Genomic DNA, 15,609 nt, shown 5'->3' with positions numbered 1-15,609 from the left:
CACCATGTGGCGTGCTGTTTAAACTCTACTGAACTACTCGGTAGTTCATTATCTTCCCTTGTCGTATATGTACAAATTAAATAACAAATTGATCTACTTTCAATGGGAGTCTACAGAAACACAAGTTTCTGCCTTGCTTGTTGGATGGCAGAGTTGCACCTCTCAATACAGCTTGGTTGTACACAACAAAATAACAGACTCATCAATATTCATAAGCAGTGATTAGACTAGGATACAAAACTGTATTTTCTTTGATGAACCAGACCTATAACAAGATCTTGTTTCATAACAATGAGTTTATCTGTACGATTGTTCCTCAAGAGGCAATTAGTGATGGATATGCTCAAATATATACCTAAAATCCCACCATGAACACTCCCATGATGTACGAGAGAGAGAGAAAGAGAGAGCGCGAGAGGAAAAGAGAGAGGACAAACAGCGACAGATCCAGATAAACAGACCTAATACGTAGACACTCAAAAAGAGAATGAGAAAAAGAGTCATACCTTGTCCTTCGGGAGTCTCTCCGAGAGGATTGACTTCAACTTGAGTGGCGTCGACTTTCAGGAACAGATCATAGAGCCTCTTAATCTGATCTGCAGCCTGTGAGTTCCACAGAGGACAGTTATTACCCAACAAGATGCCTCTGAGCAGCAGGCCCGCCAGGGCCACTCAGCACCACACACACGTTAAATAAAATATGGCAAATCCCCTTATACACACAGAGCATGTGTGTGCATGTGCGCATGTGTTTTTGTGCGTGTGCGCACATGTATGTGTGTGCAGGTGTTGAAAAATACAATTTTAAAAATACCACCTTTCTCAGGAGTTCTGACCCATGTTGACTCCAATGTTTCCCACAGCTGTGCAAGTTGACTGGATGTCCTTTGGGTGGTGGACCATTCTTGACACACACAGGAAACTGGTGGGTGTGAAAAACCCAGCAGCTTTGCAGTTCTTGACACACTCAAACTGTTGCGCCTGGCACCTACTACCATACCCCGTTCAAAGGCATTTCAATCTTTTGTCTTTCCCATTCAGCTTCTGAATGGCACACATACACAATCCATGTCTCATTTGTCGCAAGGCTTAAAAATCCTTCTTTAACCTGTCTCCTCACCTTCATTTACACTGAGTGACATCAATAAGGGATCATAGCTTCACCTATATACCCTAAAATAAAACAGTAATTAAACCACTATAATATGTAAATAATACATATTAATGTATTAGCTATGAGTGAGATTACAATGTGTCTTTTGTGCCACATTATCCTAACAGGCACAGTATTGCTATTGGAGTGACTGTCATTGTAATAAATCCTCTTTTAAAGAATACGGTGTTCAGCGGATGTCTCTGTCTGTCCCTGGCACCGAGCTGCTCTTTTGATTACGAAAAAAGCCTGACAGAAATTGATGTAAGCACTACTCTCTGCCACACACTCACAGACACACATCTGCAAACACGCATACACACACTTTTTGTAATCTCAAAGTTTTCAAAGAAGCAAAGTTATTTCAAAGAAGGTTCCATTCGACACCTGCGTTTTAGAAGACACAGAGTTTCAGAACTAAACTGACAAGCCAGACACTTAGCGAATCATTTTCCTGTTAAAATCAATGGCCATTCAATACCAAAACAGGCTACTAGAACACAGGGTGTACCTCTCAGACAACTGTGTATGTTCATTTCAGTTTTAAAAAACTAGTCATTCAGTTGATTTAGACGTTTTCCCCATTTTATCATTGAACTAATCCAATTCTTTATGCTGCTCTGCTCACGGATAGGAATACAAATTAGCAATATAATGCTACAAGACAATTGGCTCTAAAATGAACCAGATAATAACTTTTAATATCAAATGTGAATTGTGGAGTTTATACTGGCCAGGACTGGCTACACTGTCTGTTCATGATTTTGAGAGGACTCCAAAAAATGTAATGTACTTCAGTGACTACATTTTTGTTATGCGCTATAATGGTGAATCTATAAAGCTTTGTCTGTTGTATAAGGACGTATGGACTTCTATAAACCAGCATAGAGAGCACAGTAGACTGGCAGTGTCCTATCCAGTTTCAACAGCTCTTGAGTTGTGTACTGTGGGTCTTCAGTGTGTGTACGCTATTCTGCTTCTCTGCACTGCGGCTCAGAGCTTCGCCGGGCCCATCACCTGTCTCTCCAGAGGTCCTTTGAAACCCAAATTTGCTGCCATGCGGAGTGCCTGGTCGTCTCGCACCCCCTCGAAAATATCTATGACTTCCTGTGGTAGCAGAGCGAGGGAGAGAACGAGAAAGAGGGACAGAGCGGGTCAGAGAGAGACATACAGAGAGAGAGAGAGACCGAGAGAGAGAGAGAGAGAGAGAGAGAGAGAGAGAGAGAGAGAGAGAGAGAGAGAGAGAGAGAGAGAGAGAGAGAGACAGAGAGCAAGAGAAAGAGCAAGAGAGAGACAGAGAGAGACAATTTAGACTCAAAAACACTGCATGGTAATATGACAAAAAGTGGATATTCATATTAAATCACGGAAGCTGCAATTAAGTGGTGGCAACCTGCCAGATGTGAGGAAAGGAAACCTGATACTGTAAGGATGGCATTATAATTATCAGGCACTTGTAGAGATGAGATTCTCACATGGAGAAGGGATCAAGGGATTTATTGTACCAATCAGGGGAGGGAGAGAGGAGCGATAACACCGCCAGTGAATGGTGAGAGGTTCCATGTTCACATCTGTAGTCATTTGTAACATATGCTGCTGCAGAGCTCACAGAACTGTACCTTAAATATGAGCTCTGGGGTTTTGTCGGCCACCTCCTCTATGTCCATCCCACCCTGAGGACTGCCCACCATGACAGGCCCGTTGCAGGCCCGGTCCATCAGGATGGCAAAGTAGGTTTCCCTGGTGATGTCCAGGGCTTCAGCCACCATCACCTGGTCAGTAGGGAGAGAGTCGATCTACAGAGTCAGGCTACTGCCTTCCCATCACAGACTGTCCTCAGACACAGACAGACAGGCAGGGACGGAGAGATACTGAAACTGGGGGTTCTAATTCTACACTATAGTGAAAATGAAGCAAAGCGCTGGGAGATGGCAAACGAAGAAAGAGAAAATAGAGAGAGAGATTCATTGAAAGACAGAGGGATAGAGATAAGTTGGTTGTTTGTTATCAGTTTCCTGCAGCCTAACTGGACCGTGTTAATTTGGACTTATTGACGACGCTCGTTCTCCATGTCCCATGCAAACAGGGACAGTGCAGCCCTCTTTCTCTCCCAGCTTAAGCTGTTGGGGCTAGGGGGCAGTATTTTCACGGCCGGATAAAAAACATACACGATTTAAACTGGTTACTATTCTTGCCCAGAAACGAGAATATGCATATAATTATTGGCTTTGGATAGAAAACACTCTAAAGTTTCTAAAACTGTTTGAATGGTGTCTGTGAGTATAACAGAACTCATATGGCAGGCCAAAACCTGAGAAGATTCCATGCAGGAAGTGCCCTGTCTGACAATTTGTTGTCCTGTTGCATCTCTATCGACATTACAGCATCTGTGCTGTTACGTGACACTTTCTAAGGCTTCCATTGGCTCTCTAAAGCGTTCAGAAAGCGGAATGACGTGTCTCCTGTCTCTGGGCAAAGTACAGCAGCAGAGTTTGTAAGTGGCCTGCCTGGGGACAGTGAGACTGAGATGCGCATTCACGAGACTTCTCCATTCTTTTCTTTCAGTCTTTGAATGAATACAACGTTGTCCGGTTGGAATATTATCGCTATTTTACGAGAAAAATAGCATAAAAATTTATTTTAAACAGCGTTTGACATGCTTCTAAGTACAGTAATGGAATTAGCTAGCCTGTGATGGCCGAGCTATGTACTCAGAATATTGCAAAATGTGCTTTCGCCGAAAAGCTATTTTAAAATCTGACATAGCATTTGCATAAAGGAGTTCTGTACCTATAATTCTTAAAATAATTGTTATGTATTTTGTCAACGTTTATCATGAGTAATTTAGTAAATTCACCGGAAGTTTTCGGTGGGTATGCATGTTCTGAACATCACATGCTAATGTAAAAGCTGGTTTTTGATATAAATATGAACTTGATTGAACAAAACAAGCATGTATTGTATAACATAATGTCCCAGGAGTGTCATCTGATGAAGATCAAAGGTTAGTGCTTCATTTAGCTGTGGTTTTGGTTTTTGTGACATATATGCCTGCTTTGAAAATGGCTGTGTGATTATTTTTGGCAGGGTACTCTCCTGACATAATCTAATGTTTTGTTTTCGCTGTAAAGCCTTTTTGAAATCAGACAACGTGGTTGGATTAACGACAGTCTTATCTTTCAAATGGTGTAAAATAGTCATATATGTCTGAGAATTTAAAGTTATAGCATTTTTGAGGTATTTGTTTTTCGCGCCACGATATTCCACTGGCTGTTGACTAGGGTGACGTCCCACTGGCCCAGAGAGGTTAACGTCTTGATCTACCTTTTCCACACCACTACCACCCTCTCCCGGTCTTTCTCTCAATCTCACTGCCTTTCTGTGCCCCTCTCTCCCTCTGCTACTCTCTCCTCCTCTGTCTTTTATGACTTTCTCCCCCTCTCCCCAGCCCTGGTCCGTACTGGCAGTAGAACCATGCTCTGTGTCATGTCTGGAGAGGTTGGCTGCAGTATGGTGAAGTGAAGAGACGTGTTACAAGGGCAAGCTGACAGCCGCCCCTGGTTCTCATTCAGGGAAACAGAGCCCGACAACAGAATTATAGCCTGTTAAGAGGGCGCATACTCAGGCCTGGATCCTGTTCGATCACTGCAGCTCTCTTGGGCTACTTTATTACTTTGATCCCATGCCTAATCTAATCTGAGACAGGCTTTGAGGGAGGCCTGCGACTACAGCCAGATAGCATCATATCTCCCATGTTTGTGAATGTCTTGATCTTTCAGAAATGTATCTTGTGTTTACCTGTTTTAATGTGTAATACATGATACATGCCTGCGTATCATACCATAGGTCCCTCTGGGAGGATTTATCATGATACACTTTTGCAAGAAATCCATTTTCTGTGCTTAGTTCATAAAACAAAACACTGTCAGGAATTGTGTTATGTCAGTCTACTGACGTGCCATAGATAGATAATGCAGCACATTTTTCAAATTGAAATTACATCTCACAACAATGCTTCTGCAGTTAGGATTTCTGTGTTTACATTTTTCTCTTTCCTCTCAGCCCGGGTGTTGTTGTAGTGAACTTCCACCCCCGCCAGCACTTTCTATAAAAATGGCAAATGTGTCACTCATTTGATACTTCTCCTAAACTTTGCAGCAGGGGCAGGAGCAGAGCGAGGTGCGTTCCTGGCTGGCAGGAATGAAAGCAAGCGTTAATGGGGAGCTCTAGGCCACATTTCACTAAAAGGGGAAAGAGAAAGAAAGAGAGTGAGGAGAAACACAAGCTACAAGACAGGAAGTCTTCATTACCTGCAAATGTGTGTTTTTGGGGTGGCTGCAGAGTGTGAGTGAGGAAAATTGTATTCCTGCTTGTTAGTGACACTTGGAAATGGTTGTTTACGTGACTAACACTTTGGTCTCAGAGAGGCCCTGACTCGCATGTATTATTTGTTGCAATGAACCATGACAGCAAATAGCACAAAAACAGAACAAATTACATCGGCTTCAAATGGCATGTCTCCACCAGAGACCTATCCCCAGAACTAGGGGAACAAGAAAATATATAGTCTAATGTATTATTGCCCCGATGCTTGTGCAGTCATTAATTTCATGGAACTGTATTACTGAATTGAAATAAACCGGAAATTAGAAAAACAGAATGTTCTTTTACATTCAGCTGTGACTTACCGTTTTTACTTTCACTCCCTCCTTTGGAGTCTGCTTGGTGGTCAGGCTATAACCTAGCATCTTTTTGGCCAGCTCACCCACCACCGAGGGGCTAAAGTCAAAGAAGAGACAGGATTGGCCCAATTACAACCACTCCAGTAATAGATATTTGAATCGAGACTAAACAAGAACAAAAACCTAGAGGACAAACATCTTTCAAAAATAGAGGACTATTACCGTGGCAGAGAATAGACAGAGTAATTATTTTCAGCTCCTGCGAGCCTTTTTCATTTCAACAAAGACATGGTTCAGCACATTTGTAACATGACTGTAACATGTTCTGACAAAGCACTGTTTTAGGAGAATCTTCAATATGTCTACACATCTCTTTGAATACGGCTCTCCTGATTTCAGCTCCTCTTTAAAGGCAGTGTGCGCGTCTCATTCCAGCTCTCGCTTTGCTCTGGTTATAGAATACAGATGAAGCCGGAGGTTGTGCTCTGCTTTGATAGATGGTAGTAGAGTATGTGTAACACGTCACTGTCTGGGGAGGCTCAACTTCAGATGGCTGACATAGAAAAGTTCCCGGCTATCCCAAATACGGTGACAACGACACATTTGGTAGCCATTTGTCGTAATTCAAAGTTCAGTCCTTAAGATGGCTGCTACCTTTGTTACATTTGTCATTTTAGCATGGAGAACATCTCTAGTAACTGGCCAGAGTATGTGATAAGGATTTTGTAACAATGTGCGAGCTAGGAGAACAATATGTTTGTGCTCCAACAGAAGAGCACCATTCCAGTAACCTACCACAGTAGAGTTCAGTGATGCGTGCACAGTACAATTTCCCAATGATACATTTACTATTTCAAAGTTTAAATGGGGGCAGTTGTCCCTAAACCAGCGTTTCCCAAACTCGGTGCTGGGGACCGCAAGGATCCCCATTTAGTTTTTTGCCCTAACACTACACAGCTGATAAAAATAAAAATAAAAAATCGAAGCTTGATGATGATTTGAATCAGCTGAGTAGTGCTAGGGCAAAAAACAAACTTGCACTCTTTTGGAAATTTGGGAAAACGTGCCCTACACTATCAAACTTGGCGTACTAGGTAACTGCAGCACAGGGAAAGCAACACCGCATCTAGGAGGGATCTTCAGAAGGACATCTCTCTGAAGCAGTAGTTACTGAGAAAACAAAACAGAAACACTCTCTGAATTGTCCACACACCCAAGTGAGTGCGGGCGGAAGTTGTTGGGGGTACTCCAGTGGAGGCTGCTGAGGGAGACCATGTGTTTGATGTATTTGATACCATTCCACTTATTCCGCTCCAGCCATTACCACGAGCCCATCCTCCCCAATTAAGGTGCCACCAACCTCCTGTGGGATACTCACTCTTTAGTTAAGTGCACTCCGCCTTTAAGGCCACTGTCGAACACGCCCTTCCCTCGTCCCCCAGCCAGAATCTGGGCCTTCAGGACTATCTCCTTGGCACCTGAAAAGAGGAGAGAAGGGCACCGTCAGCAGGATAGAGAGATAGAGAACGAGGTTGTGAGAGAGGAGAGGAGCGTTAGACCTCTCCAATCAGTACATCACCACAGAGGCCCATTACACATCCCCCCGTCTCTGAGTCAGATGTCATCTCACCCATCGCCCTGTTTCTCTATTAGCTCCAGTGCCCCTCCAGAGGAGAGGAGGGGGAGGAAGAGGGTACAAAGGGAGAGATAGGGCTAGCAGGGAAGGTACATGATGGGATGAGGGGCTGCAGAAAGAAGGGTACTCCAGCTCACGTACGACATTCCCCTCCAGCCCTGCTAATTAAAGAGTAAGAAGACATGATAGAGAGGGTACCCAGGAGAGGACAGTCGAAAGAACAGGCCCATTATAGACAGCAGGTGAACACACCCATACTAGGCTCTCATTAGCCCATCAACAGACATGATTCCAAAGACATTGGCACACAAATCAAATTTATTTATATAGCCCTTCGTACATCAGCTGATATCTCAAAGTGCTGTACAGAAACCCAGCCTAAAACCCCAAACAGCAAGCAATGCATGTGAAAGAAGCACGGTGGCTAGGAAAAACTCCCTAGGAAAAACTCCCTAGAAAGGACAAAAACCTAGGAAGAAACCTAGAGAGGAACCAGGCTATGAGGGGTGGCCAGTCCTCTTCTGGCTGTGCCGGGTGGATATTATAACAGAACATGGTCAAGATGTTAAAATGTTCATAAATGACCAGCATGGTCAAATAATAATAATCATAGTAGTTGTCGAGGGTGCAACAAGCACGTCCTGTGAACAGGTCAGGGTTCCATAGCCGCAGGCAGAACAGTTGAAACTGGAGCAGCAGCACGGCCAGGTGGACTGGGGACAGCAAGGAGTCATCATGCCAGGTAGTCCTGAGGCATGGTCCTAGGGCACAGGTCCTCCGAGAGAAAGAAAGAAAGAGAGAAAGAGAATTAGAGAGAGCATATTTAAATTCACACAGGACACCGGATAAGACAAGAGAAATACTCCAGATGTAACAGACTGACCCTAGCCCCCCGAGACATAAACTACTGCAGCATAAATACTGGAGGCTGAGACAGGAGAGGTCAGGAGACACTGTGGCCCCATCCGATGATACCCCCAGACAGGGCCAAACAGGCAGGATATAACCCCACCCACTTTGCCAAAGCACAGCCCCCACACCACTAGAGGGATGTCTCCAACCACCAACTTACCGTCCTAAGACAAGGCCGAGTATAGCCACACAAACATGAATCTAAACATGTAATGCAACTGTGATTATTATCGTCTTAATTTGCACTATAATTTCTGCCTTGTCCCAATTTCATGCCATTTTAAAGATGCAAACAACACCATATGCCCTACTTGCCCACCAAGTCCTCCTTTCCACACCAGGAGAGAGCACTTCAGGTAGAGCGTTCAGCTGTCTATCCAGCTGCCCCCTGAACACCCTCCCTCTCTATTCAAATGATGCAACAACGGCACTTGATGGGATACATATGGTCTTGAGCTATCATTATCCTGGCAGGGAGTTCCGCCGTGGGCTAACAGTGGGGCAACCAGAACATGCCTAGAAAGGCACGTTGACCTTGGGCCAGGAACATGGCTCCCTCACTAGCGAGGCTCCTCAAGCAGAGTGGAGTGTCTCTAGACGTGCTCTACAGATGAGGCTAAAAGCTCAGGCTGCTACAGTAGGAACAAAACCCAGACAAAGTAGCCTCTGACAAGGTGGCAGGGATTAAACCAATATTGCATTATTGAGCGCTCTCTCCCCTGGGAAGAGGAGGAGGAGAAGGAGAGTGAGAATAAAAGGTGAACACACGCAGGGACTGTATAAGGCGTCATAATTGAATAAATATGTTAATAAAAAAACTGCTACCTCGCAAAATTTGACATTTGTTCAAAGCAACATGAAATGGAGTGTCCTGCAGGCATGTGCAGCAGAGAGGGACTGAACAGAGGAAATTACTTTTGTAAAAAATAAGTGAGCCAATGAGGAAGGTGTTCTTTCTTAGCACTGACAAGAGGCCTGGTGCAAGGTGAGAATAGGACCACGACAGGGTCCTCTCTGAAAGGAGAAGAGGAGTAAGGGATGAGGAGGATTAAGGCGCAACATAGAAAGGAAATGGACAGAAAATACAAAAATAATGAGGAGGGAAAATAGAGTGGAGGGAAATGTGTAGACTATCTGCAGCACCGCCTCTCAATAACCAGTCATTTGTCTGGCTACATAGTCTACACATTTCCCTCCACTCTATCTGCAGCACCGCCTCTCAATAACCAGTCATTTGTCTGGCTACATAGTCTACACATTTCCCTCCACTCTATCTGCAGCACCGCCTCTCAATAACCAGTCATTTGTCTGGCTACATAGTCTACACATTTCCCTCCACTCTATCTGCAGCACCGCCTCTCAATAACCAGTCATTTGTCTGGCTACATAGTCTACACATTTCCCTCCACTCTATCTGCAGCACCGCCTCTCAATAACCAGTCATTTGTCTGGCTACATAGTCTACACATTTCCCTCCACTCTATCTGCAGCACCGCCTCTCAATAACCAGTCATTTGTCTGGCTACATAGTCTACACATTTCCCTCCACTCTATGTAGCCAGACAGATGACTGGTTATTGAGAGGCGGTGCTCCAGAGCGTGGTTGTGGACAGTAGTCGATCTCACACTGGGATCAGATCAAGGAGCCCTGATAACACACCAAAGCCCAAATAATGACTTGTGATTTATCACACAGGAAAGAGAATAGCCTGAGACTTAACGGAGACCTTCATTGGAGCATATGAAGTTTACTTATCGGATGAAGAGATAAACCCTTTAATGAATCAATCGCTTGGAAAATTGGCCTTCATTACACATACAAAAAACCACATACAACCTTAACAGTGGCGTCTTAAGAACACCAAACACTTCTCTCAACCTGTTCATTTATTTCCACTTTTCTCCAACACTGTCATCATTGTAGGTTCCTCCGAAGCTGCCGCAACCAAGGCAAAAAAAACTCTGTCCTTTAAAACGCATGGTGAAGTAATGACACCCTCGAAAGATCCCAGTGAAAAATGGCACTTGGAGAGAGCATTACCCATTAATGCTCCAGACATGAAACATCACCGAACACAGGCAGGAATGTAGACGAATGACTGTGAAGAACAGTGAGTGGATGAGATAGTGTTTACACAGACATGCAGTACCAGAGGAGCAGTATTCCGACGTTAAACACACACACTCTGCTCCTAGACAAGGGGAAACAAGGTCACACGTCTACAACACTTGTGTGAAGATGTCACCCGGTACTGAATAGCATTTATGGATTGGTGTGAGTCTCTTACTGACTCACACACATAGATTACATTTTAGTCAATGTGACTGGTATTTGCTCATCAAAAAGGTAGGCCTACATCTTGAGGGATATTTAGGGTATTTCTTTATCAATGGCAGCCATTGAAGGCGACAGATTTGTAGAGAAAAATGTGTTCTCTGTTACAGCCAGTTATCAGAGTTCCAAATACAAAACAAAGAAATTGTGTGCTGCCACCATGAGCTATTGCTGATAGTATTGATGTGGGGGTTAAGAGGTACGGTCGTTACATTTTGGGAGATGAAAGACATATCTTTCTAACAGCAGGTAGCACAAAAACAACAAAAGAACTCAAGGAGCCAAACAGAGCCAGCCCTTTGTTTATTGAATGTAGAGTGATGAAATCAGATACACTGTTAGTGTGGTTTGGCCATGACACAGCACTAACATTCAATATGCAAAAACATGCACAACCAGGACATGATTACAACAGTTATTTATTTTACCTGTGACACTAATATTAATACATTTTCAGAAGTTGTGCATATAAGCAGTAAAAGTTGAGGAGAATAGGGAATCCCTACTTTAAAAGTGAAGGAAGGGACAAGCAGGCAGTATTGGATAACCAGCTATCTATTTCATTGGAACCATTTAAGGGCATGACGGATCTGAAAATGGATATTTTCTTCTCCATTTCGTTTTTCTTAGGGACAGACACAGAAGTACATCTCCAATCGCATCCGCTGTAATCTGAGTTATACAGCCGTCCCCGGGCTAACTCATTTCCCAGTAATGAACGCAAATGAACTCCCAGCTTATTTACTGATGACAGCAGTCAGCATCGAGGCTGTTACTTCTGCCTCAACGTCTTCCCTCTCTTTTTGTATTTCAAACGTTCTGCCCTGCTTCTCTCTCTCTCTGGAAGGATGTAGCCCAGGGGTTACGGACGGCAGAGTTAGCGTGGTCTTATATTTCATTAAGCTGTAAAAGCCTGTGCACTGGGGAACTGTATAAAGGGACAGACACAGACTACAAACCAAATCTGGAGAGAATTCTAGTTTCAAGTTTTATTAGCCGTATGTACGGGATACTCATGGTATCCCGTAGCATGCTTATTTTCAGGTTCCTTCTCGACAATGGACAAATAAAAAATAATATAAACAAAGTAAATATCTCAGTAGAATAAACATTTTAGCATGCAGTTCGCTTTCTGTCATTTAGGTTAGTGTTGTGGAGTAACTACAATGTTGTTGATCACAGCCATTAACCTGTTATGGCTAGGGGGCAGTATTTTCACGGCTGGATAAAAAACATACCCGATTTAATCTGGTAACTACTCCTGCCCAGTAACTAGAATATGCATATAATTATTGGCTTTGGATAGAAAACACCCTAAAGTTTCTAAAACTGTTTGAATGGTGTCTGTGAGTATAACAGAACTCATATGGCAGGCAAAAACCTGAGAAGATTTCATGCAGGAAGTGGCCTGTCTGACAAGGTGTCGTTCTTCTTGTCTCTGTTTATTGAAGAGTGAGGATCTTAGCTGTCCCGTGACACTTCCTACGGCTGCCATAGGTTCTCAGAAGGCGGCAAAAAGCTGAATCTTGGCTTTGCAGGCTCTGGCTGAAACAAAGTAGCGCGTTTGGGTAGTGGCTGGTTACAGTACTGTGAGACTCAGGCTCGTGCCCGCGTCGACCGAAAGCTTTCTTTTCTTTCCTCTGTTTAGCTAAATGGACATTTACGCTTTTTTTCGAGAAAAATGGCATAAAAATGGATTTTAAACAGCGGTTGACATGCTTCGAAGTACGGTAATGGAATATAAAAAAAAAAAATTGTCACGAATTGCGCCATGCGCACGACCCTTCTTTACCATTCGGATAGTGTCTGGGACGCACGAACAAAACGCCGCTAATCGGATATAACGATGGATTATTTTGGACCAAACCAACATTTGTTATTGAAGTAGCAGTCCTGGGAGTGCATTCTGACGAAGACAACAAAAGGTAATCAAACTTTTATAATAGTAAATCTGATATTGGTGAGTGCTAAACTTGCCGGGTGTCTAAATAGCTAGCCCGTGATGCCTGGGATATGTACTTAGAATATTGCAAAATGTGCTTTCACCAAAAAGCTATTTTAAAATCGGACATATCGAGTGCATAGAGGAGTTCTGTATCTATAATTCTTAAAATAATTGTTATGCTTTTTGTGAACGTTTATCGTGAGTAATTTAGTAAATTGTTAGCAAATTCCCCGGATGCTAGTTCTGAACGTCACATGCTAATGTAAAAAGCTGGTTTTTGATATAAATATGAACTTGATTGAACAAAACATGCATGTATTGTATAACATAATGTCCTAGGTGTGTCATCTGATGAAGATCATCAAAGGTTAGTGCTGCATTTAGCTGTCTTCTGGGTTTTTGTGACATTATATGCTAGCTTGAAAAATGGGTGTCTGATTATTTCTGGCTTGGTACTCTGCTGACATAATCTAATGTTTTGCTTTCGCTGTAAAGCCTTTTTGAAATTGGACAGTGTGGTTAGATAAAGGAGAGTCTTGTCTTTAAAATGCTGTGAAATAGTCATATGTTTGAAAAATTGAAGTTTTTGTATTTTTGAGGAATTTGTAATTCGCGCCACGCCCATCATTGGATATTGGAGCAGGTGTTCCGCTAGCGGAACGTCTAGATGTAAGAGGTTAAACTGTTTTAATGTCTCCATTGTCTCATCGTGATGTCCCTGAGCGATTTCCTTCCTCTCCCGCCACCGAGTTAGGAAGGACGCAGGCATCTTTGTAGTGACTGGGTATATTGATACACCATCCAAAGTGTAATTAATAACTTCACCATGCTCAAAGGGATGTTCAATGTCTGCTTTTTTTTACCTATCTAAAGGTGACCATCTTTGCAAGGCAATGGAAAACCTCCCTGGTCTTTGTGGTTGAATCTGTGTTTGAAATCCACTGCTCGACTGATGGATCTTACAGATAATTGTATGGGTGAGGTGTAGAGATGAAGTAGTCATTAAAAAAATCATGTTAAAACACTTATCGCTTAGTGACTCACTTAGTGAGGCCATGAAACGTATTTGTTAAGCACATTTTTACTCCTGAACTTATTTAGGCTTGTCATAAAAGAGTTTGAATACTTACTAATCAAGACATTTCAGATATTTATTTTTAATACATTTCTAAACATTTCTAAAAACATAATTCCACTTTGACATTATGGGGTATTGAGTTTATGCCAGTGACATAAAATCTCATTTTAAATTCAGTCTGGACACAACAAAATGTGGGGAAAATCAAGGGGTGTGATTTATTGTACAACATTTACACATATTTTGGGGAAAGGGGGATTGTGGGGCAAGTGTTTAAATTGTGCAGTATTTACCAATCCTAATAAGAGTCTGGTAGCAGCAGTTGTGAGGTGTGTAGCGTACGTGAGTGCATGTGCTAAAGTGCAGAGAATTAGAGCAGGTGGTCAGTCCAGTTCAAGTGTTCAGCATTCTGATGGCTTGAACATACCAACAGGCTCAGAGAACAGTTCATGGCTGGGGTGAGTGGGGTCCTTGATGATGCTATGGGCCTTCCTCAGGGTCCGTTTCAAGTAGATGTCCTGGATGGGTGGGAGCACAGTCCCAGTGATGTATTGGGCCATCTTCACCACAAACTCGTGGGCCTTGCGTTTGTGGACGTAGAAATTCCCGTACCAGGCCGCGATACAACCGGTCAGGACGCTATCAATGGTGCAGCAGTAGTATTTGGAAAAGACCCGGGGTGGCATGCTGAATTTCTTCAGCCGCCTAGATACGCTGTTGCGCCCTCTTGACAACAGTGGTGGCCGTGTTGGATCCATGTCAAGTCCTCGGTAACGTGAACGCAGAGGAACTTAAAACTGCTGACTCTCTCTACTGCAGTCCCGTTGATGTGGATCAGCTTGATGGATCATGTTCCCACCTCTACTTCCTGAAGTCAACATTCAACTCTTTTGTTTTGCTGACATTGAGGGAGAGGTTGTTGTCCAGGCACCACAATGCCAGTTCCTCCCTATAGGCTAACTCATCTTTCTTGGTTATCAGGCCTACAAACGTGGTGTCGTCAGCAAACTTGGAGTTGGTGTCGTGCAAAGCCACAGTCGTGGGTGAACAGGGAGTACAGCAGAGGGCTGAGGATACACCCCTGGGGGGCCCCTGTGTTATGTGTCAGTACAGAGGTGGTGTTGCTGCCAATCCTCACAGCCTGTTGTCTGCTCGACTGGAAGTCCAGGATCCAGTTGCAGAGAGCGGCGTCCAGACTCAGGGCTCTGAGCTTGGTGTCGAGCTTGGAGGGAACAATAGTGTTTTATGCTGAACTGTAGTCAATGAATAGCATGCTCACATAGGTGTTAGGTCTTGTCCAGATGTGTTATGGCCGTGTGAATAGCGATGGATCTGTTAAAGCGGTAGATAAATTGCAGCGGGTCCAGTATTCGCCCTCAAAATGAAATGCACTCGCTAACTGTCTGTCTGCATGCCACACCATGGAGAGGATAGGGGAAGTCAGACTGAGCAGGCCCAGTTCCCAGCTTCCCAGTGTGTGTTTCGGTCTATTGCAAGTAATGTGGCAGCTACATGTAGAAGACTAATCAAAACTCTGGGGAGACAGAAAACACACAGGGACAATCAAAGAGTGAACAGATTCAGTGTCTCCTCTGGATAAGGTATTCAAACACTATTAGTAGAAAGTAAAAAGGACATTTGCAACCCCAACATTGTCTATTAGGGGTGTGAAAGTTTAAACATTAAATGAAATTGGGACCCTTAACGTTAAAATATTTTATGCCCCCCCCCAAAAAGTGTAATCACCTTTGTCGTGTCTTTGGCATCATTAAAATTTAAGACATATTTATCAAATAACTAATTATTATTACGCGATTAAACTGATTAATCATGTAACTGTAATTAACTAGGAAGTCAGGGCACCAAGT

General features: G+C 43.3%; 1 protein-coding gene across 3 annotated transcripts in view; it reads right to left on the bottom strand.

Moving 5' to 3' along the window:
* The window catches only part of LOC106583035 (succinate--CoA ligase [GDP-forming] subunit beta, mitochondrial), a 133,069-nt gene that overhangs the window by 52,226 nt on the left and 65,234 nt on the right, over positions 1-15,609 (bottom strand). For all 3 annotated transcript variants that reach the window (XM_014166792.2, XM_014166791.2, XM_014166793.2), the window contains exons 3-7: positions 7,214-7,313; positions 5,842-5,932; positions 2,773-2,925; positions 2,171-2,260; positions 507-603 (exon numbers count right to left, since the gene is read on the bottom strand). In XM_014166792.2, coding sequence (XP_014022267.1) covers positions 507-603; positions 2,171-2,260; positions 2,773-2,925; positions 5,842-5,932; positions 7,214-7,313 — 531 coding nt within the window. The remainder of the gene's footprint in view (positions 1-506; positions 604-2,170; positions 2,261-2,772; positions 2,926-5,841; positions 5,933-7,213; positions 7,314-15,609) is intronic.

This window comes from Salmo salar, chromosome ssa22, assembly GCF_905237065.1.
Source record: "Salmo salar chromosome ssa22, Ssal_v3.1, whole genome shotgun sequence".
Classification (NCBI taxonomy): domain Eukaryota; kingdom Metazoa; phylum Chordata; class Actinopteri; order Salmoniformes; family Salmonidae; genus Salmo; species Salmo salar.
This window is presented reverse-complemented; position numbering and strand designations above follow the sequence as displayed.